Here is a 26,564-nt window from a genome sequence, read left to right on the forward strand (position 1 = left end):
CCGTCGGCATGTGCTGCCCCCCCCCCGAAAGTTCCCCACCAAGGAAAGTGGCCCTCGCATTGAACAACAGCAGCAAAAGTTTTGCAATATGTCTGCGCGATGCAAGTTTGGCCTTGCCAAAAACGCAGACCCCCCCAAACACTGGTCTTTCCCCCAGAACAGCGAAAGCCTCGTTCCGCCCGCGTCTCCCTCCCTCTTTCCTCCTCCTAATTATCCACGAAAGTGCGATTGCTCCCGATGCAGCTGGGATTGTTTTTGCAAGCGCCGGTCTAATCTGCTCGCGACGGCTGTGGAATTCAGTAGCTGCTCCGGCGAAGTGAGAGCCGGCCTGGTCTGCTCTTCCCTCGCAAGGGGCTCCCGCTCACTGTTTGGTAATACAATCTAGTCCGGCTAGAAGTGATTCAGAGGAACGGGAGAGAGGGGGCGGGGCGGGATGGGACAGGGTGGCATATATGGAGCCGGAGCCCAGCTTGGGAACGTTCCCCAGGCTCCGCAGCTCGGGCGCTTCTGGCTCCGGATGAGAAAGGAGATCTTTCTTACAGCGCAGCAATAAAACTGCTTACACGCTTGCGAAGCTAAGCAGGGTCCGGTATGGTTTCAAATTGGATGGGATACCACATATCACAGGGGGTTGGACTAGATAACCCTTGGGGTTCCTAACAGCAATACACTCCTATGAAAATAACGCTGGAGGTTTCTGAAACTTAGGGGTGGCTAGAAAGAAGCATAAAGCAATGACAAACCTAGACAGCATCTTAAAAAGCAGAGACATCACCTTGCCAACAAAAGTTCGTATAGTTAAAGCTATGGTTTCCCCAGTAGTGATGTATGGAAGTGAGAGCTGGACCATAAAGAAGGCTGATCGGCAAAGAATTGATGCTTTTGAATTATGGTGCTGGAGGAGACTCTTGAGAGTCCCATGGACTGCAAGAAGATCAAACCTCTCCATTCTTAAGGAAATCAGCCCTGAGTGCTCACTGGAAGGACAGATCCTGAAGCTGAGGCTCCAATACTTTGGCTACCTCATGAGAAGAGAAGACTCCCTGGAAAAGACCCTGAAGTTGGGAAAGATGGAGGGCACAAGGAGAAGGGGATGACAGAGGACAAGATGGTTGGACAGTGTTCTCAAAGCTACCAGCATGAGTTTGACCAAGCTGCGGGAGGCAGTGGAAGACATGAGAGCCTGGCGTGCTCTGGTCCATGGGGTCACGAAGAGTCGGACATGACTAAACGACAACAAACATGAAAGAAACATGCCTGCCTCTCTCATCAGGCAAGGGATCGGGATCAGCAGATTTAAGTGGCAGATGATCCCAGACTTCATTAGGAATAAGGGGAGCGGCCTGCCCTGCAGGGATGTTGTTAGCGGGCGCTACAAGCATTCCCAGGTCTTTTGCACAGGAACTCCTGCATCTCTCTCCCCACCCCGCTTAAAAACTTAGTTTATATATTTGTTGACTTTGCTTCGACAGCTTTCCCTTTGAAAGCGACATACAATATTGGCACATGAGCACATGCAACATTTTTGTAGCTGACATGACTCCTAGCCCTGACCCGGTAACTGTCACCCGAGTCCTCACAGAATCATAGCATTGTAGAGTTGGATGGGACCCCAAGGGTCATCTAGTCCAACCCCCTGCAATGCAGGAATCTCAACTAAAGCATCCATGACAGGTGGCCATCCAACCTCTGCTCAAAAACCTTCAGTGGAAGAGAATCCTCAACCTTCCAAAGCAGTCTGTTAAACCGTCGAGCAGCTCTTACTGTCAGAAAATTCTTCCAGATGCTTAGTTGGAATATCCTTTATTGTCATTAGAATCCATTGGTTCTGGGTCCTGCCTTCCGGAGCAGGAGAGAAAAAGCTTGCTCCCTCTTCCATGTGACAGCCCTTGAAATATTTGAAGAAGGCTATCAGATCTCCTCACAGTCTCCTCTGTTCCAGGCTAAGCATACCCAACTCCCTCAACTGTTCTTCAAAAGGCTTGGTTTCCAGAGCCTTGATCATCTTGGTCACCCTCCTCCGCACATGTTCCACCTTGTCAATATCCTTCTTAAATTATGCTGCCCAGAACTGGACACAATACTCCTGGTACTGGGACATTTTAGCCCCCGAGAGTGCCCCTTGTAGGCTGCTACAGAACCTGATTTTTTAGGCTCCAAGTAACGGCTCTGTTGCCTTTACACTGTCAGACCATTGGTCCTTCTGCGCTGACCTGAAGTGACTCTTCAGGTTTCCGAACGGGGGGTGAGGGAGACCATAAACAGGACAGGAGTACAGCAGTTCTCTAGGACGGAACCTGGGACCTTCTGCATGCCAAACATGTGCTCTGCCAGTGAACCACAGTTTGCCCTCGCTCCAAACAGAGTCTTCGGCAAAGGCGGGACTTCGGTCCATCTGGCTTAGCATTGCCTGCACTGACTGGCAGCAGCTCTCCAGAGGTTCAGCCTAGAGCTTTTTCCCAGCCTTACGTGAAGATTGAACCTTGGGGCCTTTTCTGAAGGAGATACTCTGCTACTCAGCTGTGGTCCTTCTTAAAGATAAAAGGCTCCAGACCTCATGAATGTAAAAGAGGAGCTGATTTAAACACGGGAAGCGGCCTTCGTTCCCTTCAGTATTGAAAAGTATACGGGGGCGTGGTGGGGGGCAACCAACAAGCAAAAGTACCCCTACTTTACACCCCCGCGACAACCATCTTCTGTCTCAAGCCGGGCTGCTGCGCAATGTCTGAATGTCAAGCGAGCATCTTTTGTTTCTCTCGCGCTCTCTCAACCCCCCGAATCCTAGCTCAGCACCTGCTCTCCGCTGACCGCTACTCTCGCCCGTCTCTAGTACCAGGCCTTGTGGGACGCCCGGGCTCAGTTTCGGGGCGCAGAAGTCCTCGTCTGCCCCTGCCCGTGGGAGGAGCGTACGGGAGTCCCTGGAAAACTGTAGGAGGGTTTTTCATCCTTTATCGAGCCCTCTGTCTTTGCAACCCCCCTGCCCGGCCACACTTCTTCAGCGGTGTGGATTTTTTGACACCGTCCAGTTCCCAACACCACCGCAGTTGCTACTTTCGACAGCGCTGCTGATCCGGAGGAGAAATTTCCCCCCTTAAGGGAATCTCCAGCACAGCACAACTCATCGCCGCCGCCACCCCCTGGTGCAAAATCTCCTCGACCGCCCCAACTAACTTTCCAACCCAAAAATAATCATCTCTCTCCCCTCTCCACCTCAAACAAAAACCTCACTGCCTCACATTTGCACCGCGCGCCACGAAATCCCTGCGTGTGTTTTCACGGGGCCGGGGGTGGAATCTGTGCATTTATTTAGGGGTGGGCTCTTTTTTGAGGGGAGGGGGCGCAGACCTTGCAGACCCACAAAGAGGGGCAACCCCATTATCGGTCGTAGCTTTTTCTTTGCAACGGGAGCGGGGGGGGGGGAAGGCTTTTCAAGCCTTTGCAAAGCTGCGCTGGGGAGGGCAAAGACCCTCACCCCCCCAAAAAACCCCTGCTTTGATTCCTAGCTGTATTTAAAGGAAACCCCCTCCCTCGGCCAAAAAAAGGAAGTCATTGGGGGCGCTTTATTTGGCTGTGCGCGCTGGCCTGCGGGGTCCGTCCCGTCGCAGGAGCAAAGGAAGCCGGAGCGCGCCGGCCGGCCGGCCGTTGGCTCGCCTTTTGTTCTGCCCCCTTTGCTGGGGACTCCCAGGGGAGGGGAGGGGCGGGGCGGGAGGAGGAGGAGGAGGGTTGGGGGGCTCGAAGGCGGCGGCGCTGCTGTTGCTGCTACTGCTGGGGCGCCGCCTGGCAGGCAGGAGAGGCGAGCCGGGCGCCGGGAGAGCCGCCGCGCCAGAGCGCACGCCGGCGAAGAGGCAGGCAGGCAGGCCGGCTGCCCGTCCGGCAAGATGGCGCAAGGCGGCCCTCGCCGCCGCGCAGGCTCCTCCCGTCCTCGCTGCCGCCGCTACTGCTTCTCCTCGAGGCGAAGGTTGAGGCGTTAGGCTCGGCCTGCCCCACGGACGGACGGACGGACGGACGGATCCCCTCACCCATCGCCTGCCTTGCCTGGTTCCGAGGGCGCTCGTCTTTGGGCCCGGCGGCGGGCGCACGTGCGCGGCCGCTGCTTTGTGCGGCTCCGTGGGCTCCTCGCCACGCCTGCTTCGCCCGGGAGAGAAGCGAGGCAGCTGCGCCGGACGGGGCTTCGTCGTCGAGAGAAGGGTTCGGGGGAACCCGCCCGCGGGGAAAAGAAAGAGGACCTCTCCAATCTTCCCGGAGCCAATGGCTCCCCGCGGCTGGCCCTTGCCGCCGCTTTGCTCGCTCGCCTGCCTCCTGGTCGCCGCCGCCCTGGCAGCAGGTAGGCACGCGGGGTTCCCTTCGGAGGGGCAGGGGGACGAGGGGGGGCACCGATTCTCCAGGAAGGGTAGGGACCCCCCTCCTCTGACTAGCTGAGATTTCAACTTTTGGGCGTGCGCCGTTTTCAGACTTTGTTTTTCTTCGACGGGGCGGGGGAGCCCTTTTCTCGGGGTGTGTATTATGTGTGTGTGTGGAAATGGCAATCGCACCCCGAAGCTCCGGACGGGGCTGTTGCCGCGCGATCGCCTCCCCGGCTTCTCTCCGGCTGCGTTTGGGTGCGCGCGTGGTTCTCCCCTTCTTTCCTCCCCTTCTCTGGAAAGCACATGGGTCTGTCAACAAGTCCTCTTCCAAGGAGGGAAACGTGCCAAGTCGCAGTAAATAAACCGACGACCGCGATCCGCCTGTTCTCTCCGCCTCCCTCGCCTCCTTCAGAGGCACAACGGAGAGGCTGAGAGAGAGGCGAAGCACCGGCTCTTGCAGGGAAGGAGCTGCGCTCGCCCTTCTGCCTCGGATAAAGGCTTCTGCACATGATAAAATCACTCTCGCCTTCCTCTGCACCCTCTTTGTTTAAGAGCATCAGGAGCGCTGTGCTTCGGACCAGACCGAAATCGCGCCCTGGTGCTCTGATTCCAGCGCTGCCTAACGAGCGAGAGATGCCTCTGCAAAGCTCAGAAAGGCATCTTTCCCCAGCGTCTGGGCTCCAGGGGTCTAGTGCCTCTACACAATGACTGGTAGCTATTGCCTGACCCGTCTTTGGTGTATTTATTTAATCTCGTTTACCAAAAAAAGATAGTGGTTGTAGTAGCTCAGTACAGTACAGCTGAGTACAGTACAGTGATAATCTGTTTTGCGTGCAGAAGGATCCCAGATTCAAATCCTGGTTACCTCTCCAGGTAGCGCAGGGAGAACCTTTCTCTAGGGTTTCAGCTGGGACGCTGCCAGCCAGTGTAGGCAGTACAGACCCAGGTGGAGCAATGGTCTGACTCGCTGTAAGTTCCCTTTCTCTGTTCCTAGGTCCTGTTGGGTCTTATGGTAAGGAGCAGTGTACATTGTTAATGCAGGGTTGAGCCACGGTTTTGCAGTTGCTTCCATTTGTTGTGTGTTAAGAATAGGCCATGTGGAGAGTGAGATTTCTCCCCGTACCAGTGCTGTGGTGAGGCAGGACGCCTCCGATTCCCAGAGCCAGGGTGCCTCTGGTTGCCACCAGGTCCTGGGGTTCGGCAGTTGGGGGTGGCTCTCTCTCTCTTGTCCCGGTGGGCGTTCCCAGCATGTGATTCGCACTGTTGGGGACAGATTAAATGGACATTTGGTATGGTCCGATTTTGGTCAGTTCTTACGGTCATGGGCTAGAAGGGGTTTGTGGAGTATGGAGGTTGAGATACCCTTTCAGTATGAAGTGGGGTGCAAGAAGGGGTGCGTGTTTTCAGTTTGCTGGAGGGAAAGTCCAGAGAACCCGATGGGTATGGAGGAGTCAGTGGGTCTCGCGAGTCCCACTCTCCCTGCTCCTTTCAAAACACAGAATTGCTGAAATGGTTGTGGGACCCACTCTTAGGTTTCAGGGACAAAGCAGGTGTCAATGGGGATGTGCTGGCTTTTTCTCCTTCTTACTGTTCTTATCTGGGATGGCAACATCCCGGTACATATCGGGAGGTATCCATAGGAGCGCAATGGATGGTTAACGTTAAAGCATAAAGGAAACTTAAATGCACAAGGGGCAAATGCACCAAGAGTGTTTCCTGAGAAAGGAAAGTGGCTTGAGACAGCAGAACTGGAAGGCGAAGCAAGGTGAGCTCTTGAGATTACCCCAGCGTGGACCTTCATAAAGCCTCTTAGCTGGACTTTCAAGCTTGCCATCTAAACAGGATACTTCTCTCACTCCAGCTAATGTATATGGGTAATAGCAAACGTAGCGAGCTGGGCATGCTTTTGTTTATGTAAACGGTATTGGTCATAATAATAATAATAATAATAAATTTTATTTATATCCCGCCCTCCCCAGCCGAAGCCGGGCTCAGGGCGGCTAACAACACTAAAATAGTGCAACATTATAAAAACATCAAAGAATTAATTAAAATCAAAATTGATGGCAACCATAAACTAAAGTATTGTAAAGATTGCCAAAGGAGGGAGTCAGGCTGCGCCCTGACCAAAGGCCTGGTGGAACAGCTCTGTCTTGCAGGCCCTGCGGAAAGATGTCAAGTCCTGGAGGGCCCTTGTCTCTTGTGACAGAGCGTTCCACCAGGTTGGAGCCGCAGCCGAAAAAGCCCTGGCTCTAGTTGAGGCCAGCCTAACCTCTCTGAGGCCTGGGACCTTCAAGATGTTTTTATTTGAAGACCGTAAGTTCCTCTGTGGGGCATACCAGGAGAGGCGGTCCCGTAGATACGAGGGAGAACTCCCATGTTCATATGCTGAGCTGAACTATTTTTCCTTACGTTTGTTATATCCCACATCTCTCCTCCAAGGCTTGTAAGGTGGTCACATGGTTCTCCCCCCTCTCCTGTTTTATCCTTACAACAATCCTGTGAGTTGGATTTGGCTGAGAGGCAGTGACTGGCCCAAGGTCATGCAGCGAGCTTCATGGCCAAATGCGGGATTTGAACCCTGGTTTCCCAGGCCCTAGACCTGCACTCTTACCACTATGCCACATTGGCATGCAGGGAGAGAGGGGCTGTTGTCTTTGTGTGCTGCTTTGTGGAGGTCTCTGGTTGGTTACTCTTGGAAAGATGCTAGGCTGTGCTGGCCTTTTTCTAGAGTCAGGAAGACCTTTTCTCTGTCGAAGTTGATGTGCTTGAAAAGATGCTGATGAGAAGACTAGGCATCTTGGAGAAAAGCCTCTACTACACATAATAGGACTTTTAAATGTTTTTTTCCCCTACCAGTTTCCAGAAGGATGTTCACTAACGTGTCTGCAGAAAAGCCACCTTTAAATTCATATTTTTTAAAAACACAGTTGCAAAATGTTTTCCCAAGTGGGCCATGGGGGATAAAAATGCCTCGCCCGCTCAGAGGCACTCTCTTTCTGTGTTGTTCCTTTGCATGCACTAGGGACAGGAGGGAAGATGAAGGCTGCAATTTTGTGCATGCTTACCTGAGATTAAATCCATTGGACTTGGAGGGGCTTTCTTCTGAGCCAAGCAGGCATGGCACGGAGCTACTGATAGAGAAGGCAGCGAAATCACAAGCCGTTGCACAAACGTGATTGGGAGAAACAGCCTTCTTAAAACAGCCGCAAGGGAAGCAGGATGGAAAGTTGGGCATGAGATTAGTGTTCTTTTCCTGATCCTCGAAAGCAGGAGGCTTTATTGCAATGTATGGTTTTTACCTTTCAAGAAATGCAGGAACTTGTTAGTTAACACCACCCACCGGATTGAAGCAGAACAGCACAAACATTACAGGGATTTCCCCCTTGGAACTGCTGAGCTGAAACCTTTGCCAATGATTGCAAGCATTTGCTCCTTCTGTTTGCCATCATTCTCCACTGCTCACCACTTTTTTTTGATGCCCAGCCTCCAAATTTATGTGAATTGAATAGCCAGGAGGAAGGGGGCATTTAGGTCAGAAACGGGGAAAGTGGGAGGTTGCTGTGTCCCTTCTCCAACCCCACCCCACCCCACAACTTCTTTTGGGAACTCCTACAGCACAATCGGGACGCGGGTGGTGCTGTGGGTTAAACCACAGAGCCTAGGACTTGCTGATCAGAAGGTCGGCGGTTCGAATCCCCGCGACAGGGTGAGCTCCTGTTGCTCGGTCCCTGCTCCTGCCAACCTAGCAGTTCGAAAGCATGAAGTGCAAGTAGATAAATAGGCACTGCTCCGGCAGGAAGGTAAACGGTGTTTCCGTGCGCTGCTCTGGTTCGCCAGAAGCGGCTTGGTCATGTTGACCACATGACCCGGAAGCTGTATGCTGGCTCCCTCGGCCAGTAAAGCAAGATGAGCGCCGCAACCCCAGAGTCGGCCACGACTGGACCTAATGGTCAGGGGTCCCTTTACCTTTTACAGCACAATCATCACATGATCCATTGTTGCTGGTGGCTGTTCATACAGGAGGACAAGGCTACCAGTGGCTACATGTCACTTTGGTCACTAGCCACAATGGCAATGTTCTTCCTCCACTGTCAGAGGCATTATGCAGGAGATCACAAGTGGGCAGAGTGCCCTTGTGCTCAGGTTCTGCTTGCAGGCTTCCCAGAGGCTTCTGGTCAGCCACTGTGAGAATAAGATGCTGGACTAGATGGGTCGCTGGCCTGATCCAGCAGGCTCTTAACTTTCCGAGAGCATGATCTGTGTACATGGCGGACAGTTGTGCACACTGCAGATCAGGGGCAGAGCAGATGCTCAGCATGCGCAAGCTCTGGATTCACACGCTGGGATCTGTCGTTAAAAGGGTCACAGCCGCTGCCTGCCAGAGTCTGCAATACTGGTCTAGGTGGGCAAATCAACTGAGCAGTTTCCTATGGTCTCCTGTAATGCTTTCCATGGTCTCTGCCTGCAAGCAGCTGACAATCTAAATTCAAACAGTAGTAGTTGGGGGTGGAATGGGGAAGAGCAGAAGGAAAGGAAGAGGCAAGGGATGCCTTGTCTGGAACAGGAGTGGTGAGCCTTTTCCAGCCTAAGGACCACATTCTCCCTGAATAGCCTTCCAAGGGCCACATGCCATTGATGGGGAGGCCAAAGTGTGCAGAGCATTGAATGTGAATATTACTACTGTAGAGCAAGCTAGTTCCTACACACAAGGAGCATGATCAAAGGACAAATTCCAGCCAGGCAAAGACTCTGGGGGTGCGGGGCAGGGCCAGTGAGGGGTGTGGCCTGAGGAGAGTTCAAAGGGCTAAGCCAGAGAGGCCCAGAGGAGAGCTGCCTTTGACCTCTGAGCTCCCACTGCTGGTCTCAAAGAGACCAAGAGGGAAAGGAGGGTATTTTGTTCACTGGAGGTGAGATGCCTCTTAGGAACCGAATAATGAGAGGGATGAGGCTGTGGGTTTCAGCAAAGGAAGGTCCCTAACACTTGCACCTCCAGCAGTCAAAGGTGAGCAGAGTGTGTACTGTGGCCCTTGTGAAGTACAAAGCGCTGATTAACTAAATGCAATTAGGGAGCTCTGCTTATTAGCACGTGCCTGTCATGATGTCAGGGCAGATAATAGTATGCAATTAAGATGATTGAAATAATGCTGATTCTTTTTTCTCTCTCCCCCCCATCTGACAATCTCTTGAAAGCTGAACCCTTCATAAATGCAAACCACCAGACAGCTAGATGGGTATTAGGAAGAGTAGAAAAATAACAGACAAACAATCCTGATTTTTGCAGGGCATGGTTTTGCTTTCTGATCTTCCTGAAGATTGTATCTCTTGTGGCTTAAAGGAATCGAGGTATCCCTGGAGCTCAGCTCCCAGTCCTCTTTGTAGGAAATATTAATTTGTCGTGTGAAACTTAAAACACCAATGCCAGTTATACTCAAAGCAGTTACTGTGGAAGTTAAATGGGCGTTACTAACCTGCTTCTACTAGTTTTAACGGGTCTACTTTTGAGTAAAATGTGGTCTAGCCAACTAAAAGGTGCACTTTTAGCACTCCTCTTTCCAACAGCTTGTGAAAGTAGATCTTTAATGACCCCATTTCGCAGAAGAGACTGAACACTTGTCCATTGCATATTCTTGTGAATGCAGCATTTAAATGTCCTGTGTCCTGATCAAGCTTTAACACTTGCCTTCGCTGGTTGTTGTGGCACTGAACTGGTATGTGTGCCTGAAGGAGGGAAATCTGTGTGGTTGGACTGCATTATTATTGCATTATTCTCCTCCCACATTTGATTTGTGATTCATGCAGGGTCTCAGAACTCCACTGGCGGCAGCTCTAAGGTATTCCAAGTTGTTCCACCAGTGAACCAAGTTGTTTCATTCACAATTTTATTTGCATGCCATTTTTTCTGCAAAAAAGAATCCTGCTCAAAGCGGCTTACAACAAAGAAAACAGGAATGCATCTCAAAATCAACCATTGTGAGAAAAAGTTCATGATAACGTAATAAAACAACAGCGTCATGGCAAATATAACAATATACAAAACCTCCCAGCATTTCGGTACTGGAAATATAACAATATTGCATTAACAGCATTTCACCCCTTGGTGAAAAGGAAACAGTAACAGGGAAGCTTGACAGTTTCAGCTTGGTCCTAGAAATGTTTCCGGTCTGCTGTTGCTCACAGCCCTTCTCCTGCAATGACTTACAAGGCTTCCAAAGGCTGGATCAGAGTCTGGCATCCTGCTGTCACAGTGGCAAACCAGATCCCTGTGGATCCTAGCAGCTGGGATTCAAATTTGGAAGGGAACTGGGAGCCATTTTGTGGTTCGCCTCAGGTGTCAACATGTTTTGGGTTGGCCCTGCTGCTGAGTCTCCACTGGCAGTGAGTTCCACAGGACAGGGCCTGCCACGCAAAAGACTCAGTCCCTAGTAAAGGTTGATCAAATCTCAGGGGCCTTGTGAGGAGCCACCAGAAGTGCCCCATCGGAGGATCTCAGTAACTGAGTTGAAGGATAAAGGATCAGGAATGGGTAACTTGAAACACTAGGTTTACAACAGCTTGCAAGCCTTGACGCTATATATTTAAAAAATAAATCCAAAAAATTGTCTTTGTCTTGAGTGATGGACAGCTTTTGTCTGCTGCCACAGAGCCCAGTTTTCAGGGACCAGAACAGGATATGAGCTGCAGACCCTGCTCGGTCAGAGCCCTAGAATTAAATCTTGTCATTTATATTTAACCAGGGCTTCACTTTTTAAATTATTCAAGGGTCTAAGCTTTCATTAATTCCTCTGCCTACATGGGTTTAGTTTTGTTTTTGATGTGGAATGGGATTGCTTTCACCTAAATTGGTGTAATACCCCCATATATATCTCCCCTTCTCCCTGCTTAAACCGCACGCCGGGTATCATTTAACGAATAAAAAACGTTGACATGATATATGAAATTAAAGCTGGCGTTGGGCATAGAAATGCATTTGAAAGTGCCGAGATTGGATCCGCTCTCATTTCTAATCAAAACAGCCAGCTTAACAAAAGGAAGGAGCAGATTGGTTCTCCGGCGTGTGAACCGAGCTGTGCTGGAAGTGAAAGAAAGGTGGATGGGAATGGGGTCAGGGGGGTCAGCTGATTATTTACAGCAGCTGTCCCCCAACCTGGTGCCCTCTGGATGTTTTAGGCTACAGCTTCCATCGGCTGGGGCCATAGGAGTTGTCCTTCAAAACCTCCTGAGGGTACCTGGTTGAGGGAATACTGATTTACACGTTAACATTCCCGGGTTCGAGTGCAGCTCTCTGTTAGGTGCAACTGCTCTGCTGACTTCCTGGAAGAAAGATCTAGTAGTGATGTATGGAAGTGAGAGCTGGACCATAAAGAAGGCTGTTCGCAGAAGAATTGATGCTTTTGAATTATGGTGCTGGAGGAGTCTCTTGAGAGTCCCATGGACTGCAAGAAGATCAAACCTATCCATTCTTAAGGAAATCAGCCCTGAATGCTCACTGGAAGGACAGATCCTGAAGCTGAGGGTCCAATACTTTGGCCACCTCATGAGAAGAGAAGACTCCCTGGAAAAGACCCTGATGTTGGGAAAGATGGAGGGCACACGGAGAAGGGGACGACAGAGGACGAGATGGTTGGATAAGTGTTCTCGAAGCTACCAGCATTAGTTTGACTAAACCGCGGGAGGCAGTGGAAGACAGAAGTGCCTGGCGTGCTCTGGTCCAGGGGGTCATGAAGAGTCGGACACGACTAAACGACTAAACAACAACAAATGTGGGCATGCAGTGAATGAGTGAGCCAAAGTGCTCCTTTTGGGGCTGCTTTTCCGGTGCATCTTAGAATCATAGAATCATAGAACTGTAGAGTTGGAAGGGACCCTGAGGATCACTCTTTCTAGTCTTTCTTTACTCCTGCTTTTGTGCTCAGGAGCCCCTTTTGTCCTTTCTCCTTGGAACCCAAAGTCAACTCAGCTGTCCTCCATGCTGCCTTTGGAAGTGGCTGTCCGTCAAGACTGTCTTGTTTTATGCCATCCCCACTAGGCTTTCTGATCCACACCAGCTCCTTTGTGTGGCATGGAGAGATCAAGGGAAGCTGGCTTTACTGCCATGGCGCAGTGGCTGCTGTTGGGATGGTCTGGATCTTGTTCCCATGGTAGCCACTGCTGGGTTGGGCCTTCCCCATTCCACCAGCTCTGAGGAACAGCTTGTCCAAGCAGATCCACATGCCGGATTTTCCTTGAGCAAAGCCCCCGGCGTCCAGCGAAGTTGAAGGTTGGAAGCTTCAGGTCAGATGTTCAAGAAAGCCTGCGAAAGAGAGCCATAAAACAAATATAAAACAGACCAGAAACATCAGAAACGAAAGCAATTATTGTAGCAACAGTAAAACTAGCAGTAGATATAAAATCAGTCACGAGGATGCGAGGCCGACTGCTAAGTCTGGCAGCTTTAACAGAGGATTAGATTAATTCTTGAAGGACATGGCTATCAGTGGCTACTAGCCACAATCATTATTCTCTGTTACCTCTACTCTTGGAGATACTAGGCCTCTGAATACCTGTTGCTGGGAATCTCAGGTGGGGAGAGCAGCATTTGAAGTTCACCAGGCACATTTTGCACCTGGGGGTGGGCTACTTGCATCCAAGGGAAGATGCCTAGGTGGTAGGATGACGCCTGACGTCTCCACTGTCGGGAGGTGGATGCCTGGGGATCCTTGGATCTTGATTGTTTTCACACACAAGCAACACATCCTGTAGAATCCTAGCCAATACGTTTTATCTGCACAATCAGAATGAATTTCAGGAACCCAAAAAGTCTTATTGAAAAATATGACTTTCGAACCGTCTGGACCCAACATGGCAATGAAGCAGTCCCTCTTGGTGACTGTAACCCTAGTTTAAGGAGCTATTTGGCACCTAGTTTATATATCTGAAGGGATGCGAGTGGCGCTATGGGTTAAACCACAGAGCCTAGGACTTGCCAATCAGAAGGTTGGCGGTTTGAATCCCCACAACGGGGTGAGCGCCTGTTGTTTGGTCCCTGCTCCTGCCCACCTAGCAGTTCGAAAGCACGTCAAAGTGCAAGTAGATAAATAGGTACCGCTCCAGCAGGAAGGTAAACAGTGTTTCCGTGCACTGCTCTGGTTCGCCAGAAGCGGCTTAGTCATGCTGGCCACATGACGCAGAAGCTGTACGCCAGCTCTCTCGGCCAATAAAGCAAGATGAGCGCCACAACCCCAAAGTCGGTCATGACTGGACCTAATGGTCAGGGGTCCCTTTACTCTTTACCTTACCTTATATATCTGAGCTTCTAACACTGGCCCGGGAGAGTGGCCTTCATATCTCCGCCGGAGCACAATTTCTGTTCTCATCCTGAAGCAAAGTTCTTAACCCGAGGTACTATTTCTGGGTTAGCGGAGTGTGTAACCTGAAGCGTATGTAACCCGAGGTACCACTGTATAAGCTTTAGTTTGGAAGGGGACAGAACTATTCAAGCCCTAACTGCTATTTCCTCTTCACGCTCTTATTTCCATTTTCTGAACAATACCATTGTTCGTATCCTGTAGCAAGTCAAGTTCTCTATGGACTATAAACATCTGTTAAGTCCAAATGATTAGGGGGGTTGTGCATGAAAGAGTCAGTTCAGAATTACTTCAGTCTCACGAACTGGTCTGAACTTTACTGGAGTTCTTTTTTTCTTTCTTAAAAAACTTTACAGAGTTTTAAAAAAACCAATAAATTATGTAGCACGGCTCATGAAAAAGCCTGTCCTTGGCCAGTCAACCCAAAAGAGTCTAGAAAGTTTTGGTTTTGCAGGAGGATAAAAATAATTGTTTTCATGTGTTTCGCGAGCCCGTAAAAGCAACAGGGCAGGAAGTGAGCGGGCCCATAATTGCACTTTCAAAGAAAGAGAGGCAGAGAGGGACTGGCCAATGGCCCCTCGTGGAGGAGGCTCAGCCATGCTCCCCAGGGCAGCTTCAGCCTAAGAGAGCTCCATGGTAGCTTCAGTGCAGGTTTCCAACAGAATATCTTGGGAAGCATTAATGCTATGATGCTTAGTGCTAGTGTGTCCTTTGTTTGGAGTGTGGAAGGGTCTTGACTCAGCGTTTTGAGTGCAAAAAAGTTCTCCGGTTGAATCCTTGGTCTCTCCAAGTAGGAAAGACCCCTTCCCCAAACCCTGGAGATTCAGGAAGGGGTTTAGGTTGCAGCGATCTGCTAAAATGGAATTTCTCTTCCATTGATTTCATAGAGGTTTCCATCCAGACCTACTATGGATTCCCTGCTAACAAACCTCCTCCCTTTTATCCTGATGCACACCCCTTCCTGGATCAGGAAGGGCTGTGCATTGGAAGCCCCTGCTAAAGGGGAGGATTTCCCTCCCCCATTATACCGTAATTTTAGCAGAGGATCCTTGCAACCCATTGCCAAGTCAAGGGGAGAAACTCTCCTTTAGAAGCCCCAGCTTCAGGACTTCAAAGTATCTTGCATGTAATGTCACTGTGATGTCATGGAACTGATAGGTGGGCAGCCTCACCCACCTGTCTGATTTGGCCCTACAAGGCTGATCCTGATGAAGATGTGGCCCTTGTAGATGAAAAGGTTTCCTACTCGTGCTGTAAAGCAAGGCCCTAGAAGATGGTTGCTCACAGCAAACCCAACCCCAAAGGCCTTCAAGCGAGTCTTCAGAACATGGATTAGATATTAGACCAAGGATGGCGGACTTCAGGCATGCAGGATCTCCTTGGTTTGCTTGTTTCTCACTAGAATCCAGAGGACATCGATCACAACCAGGTGCAAAAAGGGCCAATGTGGTGTAGTGGTTAGAGTGTTTTGTGACTATGACCAGGATTCAAATTCCCACTTGGCCATCAAGCTTGCTGGGTGACCTTTGGCTGGGCATGCCTCTTAGTCTGAGCTCCCTCATAGGGTGGTTGTGAGAGTAAAAGAGGGGATGAAGAGAGCCATGAACGCTATCTTGAGCTCCTAGGTGGAAAGTAAATGTAGTAATAAGTACAGAAAGAAAGAAAGAGAAAGAAAGAAAGAGAAAGAAAGAAAGAAAGAAAGAAAGAAAGAAAGAAAGAAAGAAATAAAGAAAGAGGTTTAGTTAAGAATTAAGGAGTTTGTGATGATGATGATGATAATTTTATTATTTATATGCCATCCACCTGAATGGGTTGCCCCAGCCATTCTGGGCAGCTCCCAACAAAATATTAAAAACATTATAAAACCTCCAACGTTAAAAACTTCCCTGTACAGGGCTGGCTTCAGATGTCTTCTAAAAGTCATACAGCTGTGTATTTCTTTGACATCTGATGGGAGGGCATTCCATAGGATGGGATAATGATATAATAACAGTTATTATGATCAGTACCAGAACCAAGCACACAGGTCCTTTTGAACCTAAACTCATGTTCTTCTCCCTCTCCTCACCACCCTGTGCTTTTAAAAAAGAAATAAAGAAGCTTTCTAGTTGCAATCGCTAGAAGATTAGGAGTCAGAACCACATGCTGATCTACTGTGAATTACTCAGAGATCTCCCAGTAGATCCCAATATGCTCCCTGCTCATTCCCCACCTCCCCATGTTAGACAGTGCAAGGACTGATCCCTTACGGTAGCTGTAAATAGATTTCATATGACCAAACCTCTCACGGTGCCCCTCTGTGGAATCCCTGATTGAGCCTCCTGTAGCTTTGCAGAAAAAAAAGAGAAAGGGTCAGAACTAGTTTGATCTCTTTCTGGCTGTCTCCTTAGAGCCCCCCCCCCCAATTCCTTCCTGTTTCCCCTTAGCAATTGTATTTGGAGTGCTAACACCTGGGAAGGCTTCAGCTTAGTTTTGGAGCATCTGAAAAATATTAGGAGGGGTTGTTTTTTTAAAAAAATGCAATGGTGGGTTCTGCATTTACGGTGGCTTCCCTCCTGAAGCAAAACCCCCACTGTCATTGTGGGGGAGGAGTCTGGGAACCCATTCACAACACAACCCTTTGCAAGTTTACTCAGAAGTAAGCCCCCACCACGTTCAATGGGGTTTACTCCCAGATGTGGGTACACAGACGACTGCAACCTTGATACTGTGCAGTGGTAGTTGGTGCTGTTCAGGTTGTGGAAAGGAACGGCAGATGCCCAGTTAAAAGCGAGGGTTGGAAGATGGGGAAAACAATAATTAAATCAACTTCAGAGTGCATTGAAAAGCTCTCATTCACCCCCAAGCTGCCTCCCCCCCTTTCCCTCTCTCTGCAAGATAAATCTGGGAGTTCAGCCTTTCCCCTGCTAATTGTTTTCTCTCTGATCAAATATTGGGTGATATTTTTTGGTTAAATAACTGTTTGTGTCGCCACACATCGTATTGTTGGGGAAGATATGAAATGTTTCTCACAGGAGAACTGGCAGAGAGGGGGAGTTTTCTGTCTTGAAGTTTTCCCTCCTCCATTGTGACATTGTCAATTACATTTTCCTCGCTCCCACCCTCCTTTCCTTTGCCATAATAAAAGGTAAAAGCGATTTAAAAGGAGGGAGAGAAAATTCCCCTGACAAAGCCCCAGCTGGAGTGGAGATGAGCAAGCACTTAACTGACTGGTGAAGAATCTCCCAGTTATTTAAGAAGCTAACTTGGCATAGGAGGCTACAGCCCTGGGTCAGAGTTAGACCCATTTAAACTTGCTTGGGCTTACCTTCAAGCCCAGCTGTGTTGGGCTCAGAAGTATATAGCACAACTGTATATAACATAACTGTATTATAATATTGCAGTGTTGCACATCCTGATTTGAAAAGGCTTCCTTCAAATCTGTCTTCCCACCCTCCCGCCTCGGGGCTCTGGCACCATGATATTAGATTTGATAGGCATCCAAGATGTGAATAGGGCTATATTAGGAAATTAGCTGCAATTATTATCTTTCCCCCTCCAGCGAAGTGAATGGAGGCCTTTTCCTCCCTCTCCATTAATTGTGTAATCTTATTTACAATTGCCTTAAACAAAGAAGAAGAAGAAAATGGAGTTGAAATCCACCTCCAAAACCACTTTTAACCTTTTGCCTCTGGCCTGGGGTGGTATTTCAGTTATTCAAGGGCAAAAGACGAAACATCTCATCCATATCTGAAATTGCCTTCATTTCAATTGAGGCCACTCTTTTGCCAGCGAATCCAAGCTGATCTCTAAACCAAACATTCATTCTTCTTTTATTTTTTAATAGTTTTTTTAGAGTTTGGTGCCAGGCTTGGAGGTGCCCTCTGGTTGAGCCCCCACATTGCCTCATTGCCAAACCTACAAATAGTGGCAGGGGATGTTTGGCAGCTGAGGAGACAAGTGACCACTCTTCCCCCTCTGTGGCTACCTCCAGAGCTTAGTGAAGTGTCGCTCAGTGACAGAGCAACTGCCTTGTGCTCAGAAGGCCTGAGGTTCAAACTCCTGCACCTCCAGGAAGGGTTGCCAATTTCCCCTGCCTGAAACCCTGGAGAGCTGCTGCCAGCCAGGGTAGGCAGTACTGAGCTAGATGAACCAACAGGCCTGACTTGGTGTAAGGAAGCTTCCTGTGTTCCTGTCCCTTGCTCAGTGATCAGAAACTCAGGCACCAAATGACTCCTCAAACCAAGGTTACAGTCACCAAAACGGAATATCTAGCTGCCATTTTTGAGCAAGACTGCTCTAAAGTTTTATTTTTCAAACGATGGACTGGCTGCAATGGATTCTTAGTTAAACATCTGGCTAGTTCAGATGATAACCTTGAGCTAGATTAAGAACTTCAAGAACTTATAGAAGAAAAGTCACTTGATCCAGGGATATCTACATCTATTTTAGCCTCTTCCTACCAGGGTTCGAAATTAGCAGGGAACCAGGCGCATTTTGTACCTAAAGATTCTCCATTTGTGAGAACCTAAATAAGTCTGGGTGCCATTTTTTTGCACCTGGCTGACACTCAAGGATTACTGAAATGTATGTGCTTTGAAGCCTCGAAGTATATGTTAAGGATAGACAATACGTTAAGGAGTTTAACAATAGAGTATTTTGAAGATGGAAGTATGGTACCAATATTTTCATTGTCAACACCAAATTAAACATGTACAGTCATACCTCGGAAGTCGAACGCCTTGTGAGTCAAATGTTTTGGCTCCCAAATGCCGCAAACCCAGAAGTGAGTGTTCCGGTTTGCGAACATTCTTTGGAACCTAAACGTCCAACTCGGCTTCCGCGGCTTCTGATTGGCTGCAGGAGCTTCCTGTAGCCAATCGGAAGCCACACCTTGGTTTCCAAATGTTTTGGAAGTCAAACGGACTTCCAGAAAGGATTCTGTTCGACTTCCGAGGTACGACTGTATTAACAATTTCTGCTTAAAATGTGATATTAATAATCTGTCACTTATGTGAATTGTGTATTAATTCATGCTTTTCAGAATAATAACTAAAAAGTGTTGCTGACCCCCCCAGTGGCAACTAGACAGTCTGTTTTGGTGCCCACAACCCAGGCCCCAGAAGCCATTTGGCTTCTAGCTCTTCTATCCCAGTTTCTAACACTGATTCCTACTTCTTTTTCTTAATGGTGACACGGACCATTCATAACGTAGGAATATTCTTCACAACTGTGAGTGGGGCAGTGGGGTGGGGTAAGTGAAGACAAGCTACAACAATTAACTATATTAACATTGTTCACAGTTCCTGTTCAGGCTGCCCAGGAAAAGCATTTTGGTTCCTGAAATTCATTTTGATTGTGTAGATAAAAAAGAACTGATAGAATTCTACAGGATGTGGTGTTAGCATGGGGGAAACAGGTAAGATCCAAGGATCTCCTGGCATGCATCCAGATGGTGGCGTTTCCAGGTGCCATCCTAGTGCCCAGGCATCTTCACTTGGTCACAGGTGGTTGAAATCCTGGTGCAAATTGTGCCTGGTGCCTGGCTAATTTCAAACACTTTTAAGTGGTGACTAAGGTAGCAGGGGCAGGACACGGGTGGTGCTGTGGTCTAAACCACAGAGCCTAGGACTTGCCGATCATAAGGTCAGCGGTTCGAATCCCTGCGACGGGGTGAGCTCCCATTGCTCGGTCCCTGCTCCTGCCCACCTAGCAGTTCGAAAGCACGTCAAAGTGCAAGTAGATAAATAGGTACCACTCCGACGGGAAGGTAAACGGTGTTTCTGTGCACTGCTCTTGTTCGCCAGAAGCGGCTTAGTCATGCTGGCCACATGACCCGGAAGCTGTCTGCGGACAAACACCGGCTCCCTCGGCCTATAGAGTGAGATGAGCACACAACCCCAGAGTCGTCTGGGGAAATACACAATCGCTTTGAGGTCCTCTCCCCTAGCATGGAAGACGAAGAGCAGACTCCATTTGAGGATCTCTCCCTCATTACAGTCGATCAGGTATATGAAGATGAGCAGCAAAGTCAGTCCTCAGGGAATGCGCAGGCGACCTTGGAACAGACAGCTCACGGAAGAACCCCGACCAAACCTAAGAGGAGGCGTGTAGTGGTGATAGGGGATTCCCTACTGAGGGGAACAGAAGCAGTGATCTGTGGGCCTGACAAGATGTCTCGGGAAGTGTGCTGTCTCCCCGGGGCTAAGATCCAAGATGTAAATGAACGACTGCAAGGAATCATAAAACCCACTGACAAATACCCCTTCCTCTTGGTTCATGTGGGAACCAATGACACTGCAAGCAATAGCCTCCAGAAGATCAAAAGAGACTACGAGGCTCTGGGCAGGAAATTGAAGCAATTAAATGCACAAATTGTCATCTCATCTGTCCTCCCAGTTGAACGGCGTGGCCCAGGGAGAGAGGGAAAAATAGTGGAAGTGAACAGCTGGCTTCGCAAATGGTGTAAACAGGAACGGTTTGGATTCTTAGATCACGGACTGCAGTTTCTTGAAGATGGACTTCTGGCAAGCGATGGGCTGCACCTCACAACGGTTGGGAGAAATGTTTTTGCCAAAAATCTCAGAAACCTCATCAGGAGGGCTTTAAACTGACTAATGTGGGGGAGGGAGACAGTGCTCCTGAAGGTAGGAGTCTATCAATTGATGAAGATGATCATCCAAATGTCATAGACCAAATGGAGCAAACAGCACGCAGACCTAGTGGTGGGAGGAAAAAATCCTTAAATAAGAGACACGGGGGAATGATTAATGGACTTCAATGTCTGTACACTAATGCGCAAAGCATGGGAAATAAACAAGATGAGCTTGAGCTCTTGGTACAGCAAACTAAATATGACATAATAGGCATCACTGAAACCTGGTGGGATAAGTCCCACGATTGGAATGTAATAATGGAGGGATACAATCTGTTTCAGAGAAACAGACCAGACAAGAAAGGAGGAGGAGTGGCGTTATATGTCAGGGATGTGTATACCTGTGAAGAGATCCAAGATTTAGAACCTCAAAGCCAAAGTGAGAGCATTTGGGTCAAAATTAAGGGAGAGAAGAATAACAGTGACCTCATTGTGGGAGTTTACTATAGATCCCCAAGCCAAACGGAGGACATAGATGATGCCTTCCTGGAACAGATGGCCAAGCATGCAAAAGGAAGGGAGATAGTAGTAATGGGGGACTTCAATTACCCGGATATTTGTTGGATGTCAAACTCAGCCAAGAGCATAAGGTCAAACAGATTCCTCACTGGCCTTGCAGACAACTTCATTGTCCAGAAAGTGGGAGAAGCAACAAGAGGAACAGCCATTTTAGATCTGGTCCTAACCAATGTTGATGACCTGGTTAGTGGGGTAGAAGTGGAAGGATCATTAGGCGCGAGTGATCATGCTCTTCTGAAGTTTACTATACAGCGGAAAGGAGCAGCCAAGCATACTAGGACTCAATTTCTTGACTTTAAGAAAGCCGACTTCATAAAACTTAGGGAAGTGCTGGGTGAGATCCTATGGACAGTAATACTAAAAGGAAAGGGAGTTCATGATGGCTGGGAGTTTGTTAAGAGGGAGATAGTAAAAGCACAACGTCAGGCAATACCAATGAGACGGAAACATGGAAAGTGCCTAAAGAAGCCAGGGTGGCTATCTAAAGAACGTTTAACTGAGTTAAGATTAAAAAAGGATGTGTACAAAAAATGGAAAAGGGGGGAAACCACCAAAGAGGAATTCAAACAAATAGCCAGCACGTGTAGACACAAAGTCAGAAAAGCTAAAGCACAGAATGAACTCAGACTTGCTAGAGAGGTTAAAAACAACAAAAAAGGCTTTTATGGGTATGTTCGTAGCAAAAGGAAGAACAAAGAAACAGTGGGGTCACTCAGAGGAGAAGATGGTGAAATGCAATCAGGGGACACAGAAAGGGCTGAGCTCCTTAATGCCTTCTTTGCCTCAGTCTTCTCCGATAAAGAAAACAATGCCCGACCTGAAGAATTTGGAGCAAATGATTCAGCAAAGGAAACACAGCCCAGAATAACTAAGGAGATAGTACAAGAATACTTGGCTAGTTTAGATGTATTCAAGTCTCCAGGGCCAGATGAACTGCATCCAAGAGTATTAAAAGAACTGGCAGATGTGATCTCAGAACCACTGGCAGTCATCTTTGAGAATTCCTGGAGAACAGGCGAAGTCCCGGCAGACTGGAGGAGGGCAAATGTTGTCCCTATTTTCAAAAAGGGGAAAAGAGAGGACCCAAATAATTACCGCCCAGTCAGTCTGACATCAATACCAGGGAAGATTCTGGAGCAGATCATTAAGCAAACAGTCTGTGAGCACCTAGAAAGGAATGCTGTGATCACCAATAGTCAGCATGGATTTCTGAAAAATAAGTCATGTCAGACTAACCTGATCTCATTTTTTGACAGAATTAAAGCCTGGTAGATGAAGGGAACGCAGTGGATGTAGCCTACCTTGATTTCAGCAAGGCATTTGACAAGGTGCCCCATGATATTCTTGTAAAGAAGCTGGTAAAATGCGGTCTTGACTATGCTACCACCCAGTGGATTTGTAACTGGCTGACTGACCGAACCCAAAGGGTGCTCATCAATGGTTCCTCTTCATCCTGGAGAAGAGTGACTAGTGGGGTGCCACAGGGTTCTGTCTTGGGCCCGGTCTTATTCAACATCTTTATCAACGACTTGGATGATGGACTCAAGGGCATCCTGATCAAATTTGCAGATGACACCAAACTGGGAGGGGTGGCTAACACCCCGGAGGACAGGATCACACTTCAAAACGACCTTGACAGATTAGAGAACTGGGCCAAAACAAACAAGATGAATTTTAACAGGGAGAAATGTAAAGTATTGCACTTGGGCAAAAAAAATGAGAGGCACAAATACAAGATGGGTGACACCTGGCTTGAGAGCAGTACATGTGAAAAGGATCTAGGAGTCTTGGTTGACCACAAACTTGACATGAGCCAACAGTGTGACGCGGTAGCTAAAAAAGCCAATGCAATTCTGGGCTGCATCAATAGGAGTATAGCATCTAGATCAAGGGAAGTAATAGTGCCACTGTATTCTGCTCTGGTCAGACCTCACCTGGAGTACTGTGTCCAGTTCTGGGCACCACAGTTCAAGAAGGACACTGACAAACTGGAACGTGTCCAGAGGAGGGCAACCAAAATGGTCAAAGGCCTGGAAACGATGCCTTATGAGGAACGGCTAAGGGAGCTGGGCATGTTTAGCCTGGAGAAGAGGAGGTTAAGGGGTGATATGATAGCCATGTTCAAATATATAAAAGGATGTCACATAGAGGAGGGAGAAAGGTTGTTTTCTGCTGCTCCAGAGAAGCGGACACAGAGCAATGGATCCAAACTACAAGAAAGAAGATTCCACCTAAACATTAGGAAGAACTTCCTGACAGTAAGAGCTGTTCGACAGTGGAATTTGCTGCCAAGGAGTGTGGTGGAGTCTCCTTCTTTGGAGCTCTTTAAGCAGAGGCTTGACAACCATATGTCAGGAGTGCTCTGATGGTGTTTCCTGCTTGGCAGGGGGTTGGACTCGATGGCCCTTGTGGTCTCTTCCAACTCTATGATTCTATGATTCTATGACTGGACCTAATGGTCAGGGGTACCTTTACCTTTACCTTTTAGGGTAGCAGGACGTGGCTCCTTTCTGGTTTTGACAGTACTACCTGTGTCAGCAGTAATGCCCTGCCCTTGGCACTCAACTGAGCCTGAGCACCTCTGTTGGCAGGGGCAGACTTTGGTCTTTCAAATTTCAGCGGCGCCCTGTGCCAGCCCCAAATTCAGCGCCCCCACCCTTCATTCTGCTCAATTCGCTGTGTCATAGTTTCAGCGCCCAGTGTGGCGGAACTGGTTGTGCTGCCCAAATCCGCCTCTGCTGTTGGTCTGTGCTGACTAAGGCCTGGCTGCTCCCCAGCCCTCAACTTAGCCTGCTTGGCAAAAGATGGAATTGCTCGCACCTTTCCCCATAAACACTATTCTGCTTTGAAAGGAGCTAGTCGCTTCTCTTTTGCAAAAATGAGAACCCGTCTACTTTGGGAGACTTGGGCACTTTCAGAATTCCCCCTCTCGCCTTATATATGGCAACTTAAATTGGATTACGAGGGGATCAGCATGGAGTGAAACCTGAGATGAGGCAGATGGACTTGGGCAGACAAAGAGGCGGGTTTGGGTTACGGAGCTGCATGTCAGAGGTGAGGCTGCAGGAACTTTTCCAAATGGCGACTCCATTTGAGAAGTGGAGGCTGAGAATAAACATGGCCTTTGTCCACCTCCTTTTATTAACCCATTAAGCATCTTAAAACATCAGGCTTCATCCTGTCGCGGAAAGACTCATCTAAGATTTCCCTCCCTCCTTCTGCTCTCCCTCTTTAAAGAGCTGCCTGTCTTGTAAACAGGAAGGTTAGTACTTCTAAACATGGAGGCAGATAGGTGCTGTGGAGCAGGGCTGAAATGATCCAAGGGAACAGTATTTCTTGCTGGCTGTGGGAATTCAGCTTGGATTCCATTTAAAGGGGAATCTATCTAATTTGCACTTTCTGAAACTTAATGCGAACCCCAATACAGCTATCATTTCAAATTTGCCTTACTCGAAATCCTGCAATGCAGTTCTCTGTGTGTACAAAAATGCATCTAAAGTTTGCACATATTGTTGAAACTGACAGTCAAAAATGCTTTATATCAGTCAGAGTTACATATGTAAATGGCCAAATTGTATACTCAAATGAATTTGCACTGAATTCATGCTGCTGGATTTTTACAAGGACTCTTGGAAACAAAAATTGATATGGAAATGTGGAAAACTGAATTTAAAGATGGGGAAGAGGTGGGAAATGGAAACTGACCCATCTCTAATCTAGAGGAGGGAAACCTGGGGGTGGTTGCAATAGCACTCTTTCCAAACTTGAGGGGTTCCGCACAGGAGAGCATAAAAACGTGTTCTCTGCTCTTGTGAAGGACTGGGCAAGACTGACTGGATTTAAGCTACAAGAGGGCAGGTTTCAATTGAACATTAGGAGGAAATCTCTTACTCTGGATTTTCTGCCTCAAACAGGCGTTTGAACTAGATGACCCCCCCCCCCAGCTGCAGGATTCTGTGTCCTGTGCCCCGCAGGTCACAAACACATTTTTAGCATTCCCAGGTGCAAACCTTGAAACTTGGCTTTCCGGCTTCCTTGAAGTTAGTCCCACGACAGACCTGAGTAACTCTTACCTGTGCATCTTATTCTGTTTGTAGACAGCACTGAGCTAAGTGGACCAATGGGTGACTCAATGATCATGTAGCTTCCAGTATTTGAAATTAGCCAGGAGCCAGGCACATTTTGTGACTAACATGGGTCCAGTTGCGACCATGTGGAGATCTTTGGATGCCAGGTTGCCGACTGACATTTCCATCTGGCTGGCTCCTCCAGCTTTCTTAAGCTGGTAAACAGAACAGCTTACTTATTGCATTTATATCCCACCTTTTTCTCCAAGGAGTACATGGTTCATCCCCCTCCCCAGTTAATCCCTACAACAGCCCTATGAGGTAGATTAAGGGGCTGTGACTGGCCCAAAGTCACACAGTGAGCTTCCTGACTGAGTCGGGATTTGAACCCTGATCTCCCAGGTCCTAGTCTGACACCCTCACCACTACACCACACTGACTTCCTAGAGTACTTCTGCTGTGGGGCAGCTATATATATTAAGTAGGTAACAAAATACGGGGAAAGCAAAATGTCACTTAGATAAGAATGTGAAACATTGTCCTTGAAGCTTGAATTTGTATTATTCTGGATTGTTCGATTTGATGTTTTAATGTGTTGCAAACCACTTTGAGATATTTTCTTTAAAATAGAAAGGAGTATAGAAATGAAAATAATAATATAAATAAATAAATAAATAAATAATAACAAATCTCCTTAGAAAAAAGGCACCTAGAGACTCTGTTGTGGTGACTGTAACCAAGGCTTAAGGTGCCATTTGGTGATTAGCTTATATATCTGAGTTGCTAACACTGGACTAGCTTCCTATGTTGACATTTAAATTAGCTCTCCATTATGAACCATGAGGAATCTTTATCACTAAGAGAAGGACCACAGCTTGATGGCTCCATCTTCAATCCTTTGGCGTTTCCAACTAGATTTGGGGAAGACGCTGCCTGAGATCTTTGGAGTACCACACGGCCAATCACTGTAGTCGATGCTAAGCAATACGGACCAGTGGTCTGACCCGCTTGACAAGGCAGCTTCCTGGTTGGTGATCCCTGCCATGGCGGGAAGACTGTGTCTCTGTGGCCCTGGAGATGACCTCTCCTTCCCCTTCTCTCCTCTCTGTGTTTCAGACTTGAGCCGCTCCACGGAACTCTCCTTTGCCATCGAGCCCAGTGACCACATAGCTGTGCAGGAGCAGCCGCTGGTGCTGTACTGCCAGGTGGAAGGCATCCAGCCCATCAGCATCACGTGGCGCAAGAACGGGGTGCTGGTGGTGGACAAAGAGGACTCCTTCACACTCGCCAATGGCTCGCTGTACTTCTCCCACTTCCAGAAACTGAAGGGCGATGGGTCCTCAGACGAAGGCGAGTACGACTGCATGGCTCGGAATCGCTTTGGGATGGTGGTGAGCCGCAAAGCCAGGATTCAAGCAGCAAGTAAGTTGAGGAGGTTCCTCCATCTTGCAAATCCTTTACTTTGCCTTTGTTGACTGTTCGACATTAATGGAAGTGCAGTAGCTAATTTGGCTGGAAGGTGTTGATGGAGCACAGGTTATAATTGCTAGAATGGGCAGGTTTTTAAATGGTGATCAGAATATTTCTAAGTATTTGGGTGACAGTAAGCAGGATGAGGGGCTCTACACCTGAAGCTCCTTTTTCTTTCTCAAAT

The 26,564-nt window shown here is 48.3% G+C and overlaps 1 protein-coding gene across 1 annotated transcript in view; it reads left to right on the forward strand.

The window, feature by feature from the left end:
• Nucleotides 1–3,767: 3,767 nt before the first annotated feature.
• The window catches only part of IGDCC3 (immunoglobulin superfamily DCC subclass member 3), a 122,435-nt gene continuing 99,638 nt past the window's right edge, over nucleotides 3,768–26,564 (forward strand). Inside the window, exons 1-2 of the mRNA XM_080982131.1 lie at nucleotides 3,768–4,324; nucleotides 26,027–26,332. Of these exons, the coding sequence (XP_080838257.1) occupies nucleotides 4,249–4,324; nucleotides 26,027–26,332 (382 nt within the window). The 5' untranslated portion in view covers nucleotides 3,768–4,248. The remainder of the gene's footprint in view (nucleotides 4,325–26,026; nucleotides 26,333–26,564) is intronic.

The sequence above is a fragment of the Podarcis pityusensis genome (assembly GCF_964106645.2).
Source record: "Podarcis pityusensis genome assembly, chromosome: 14".
NCBI classification, from domain to species: Eukaryota; Metazoa; Chordata; class Lepidosauria; order Squamata; family Lacertidae; genus Podarcis; species Podarcis pityusensis.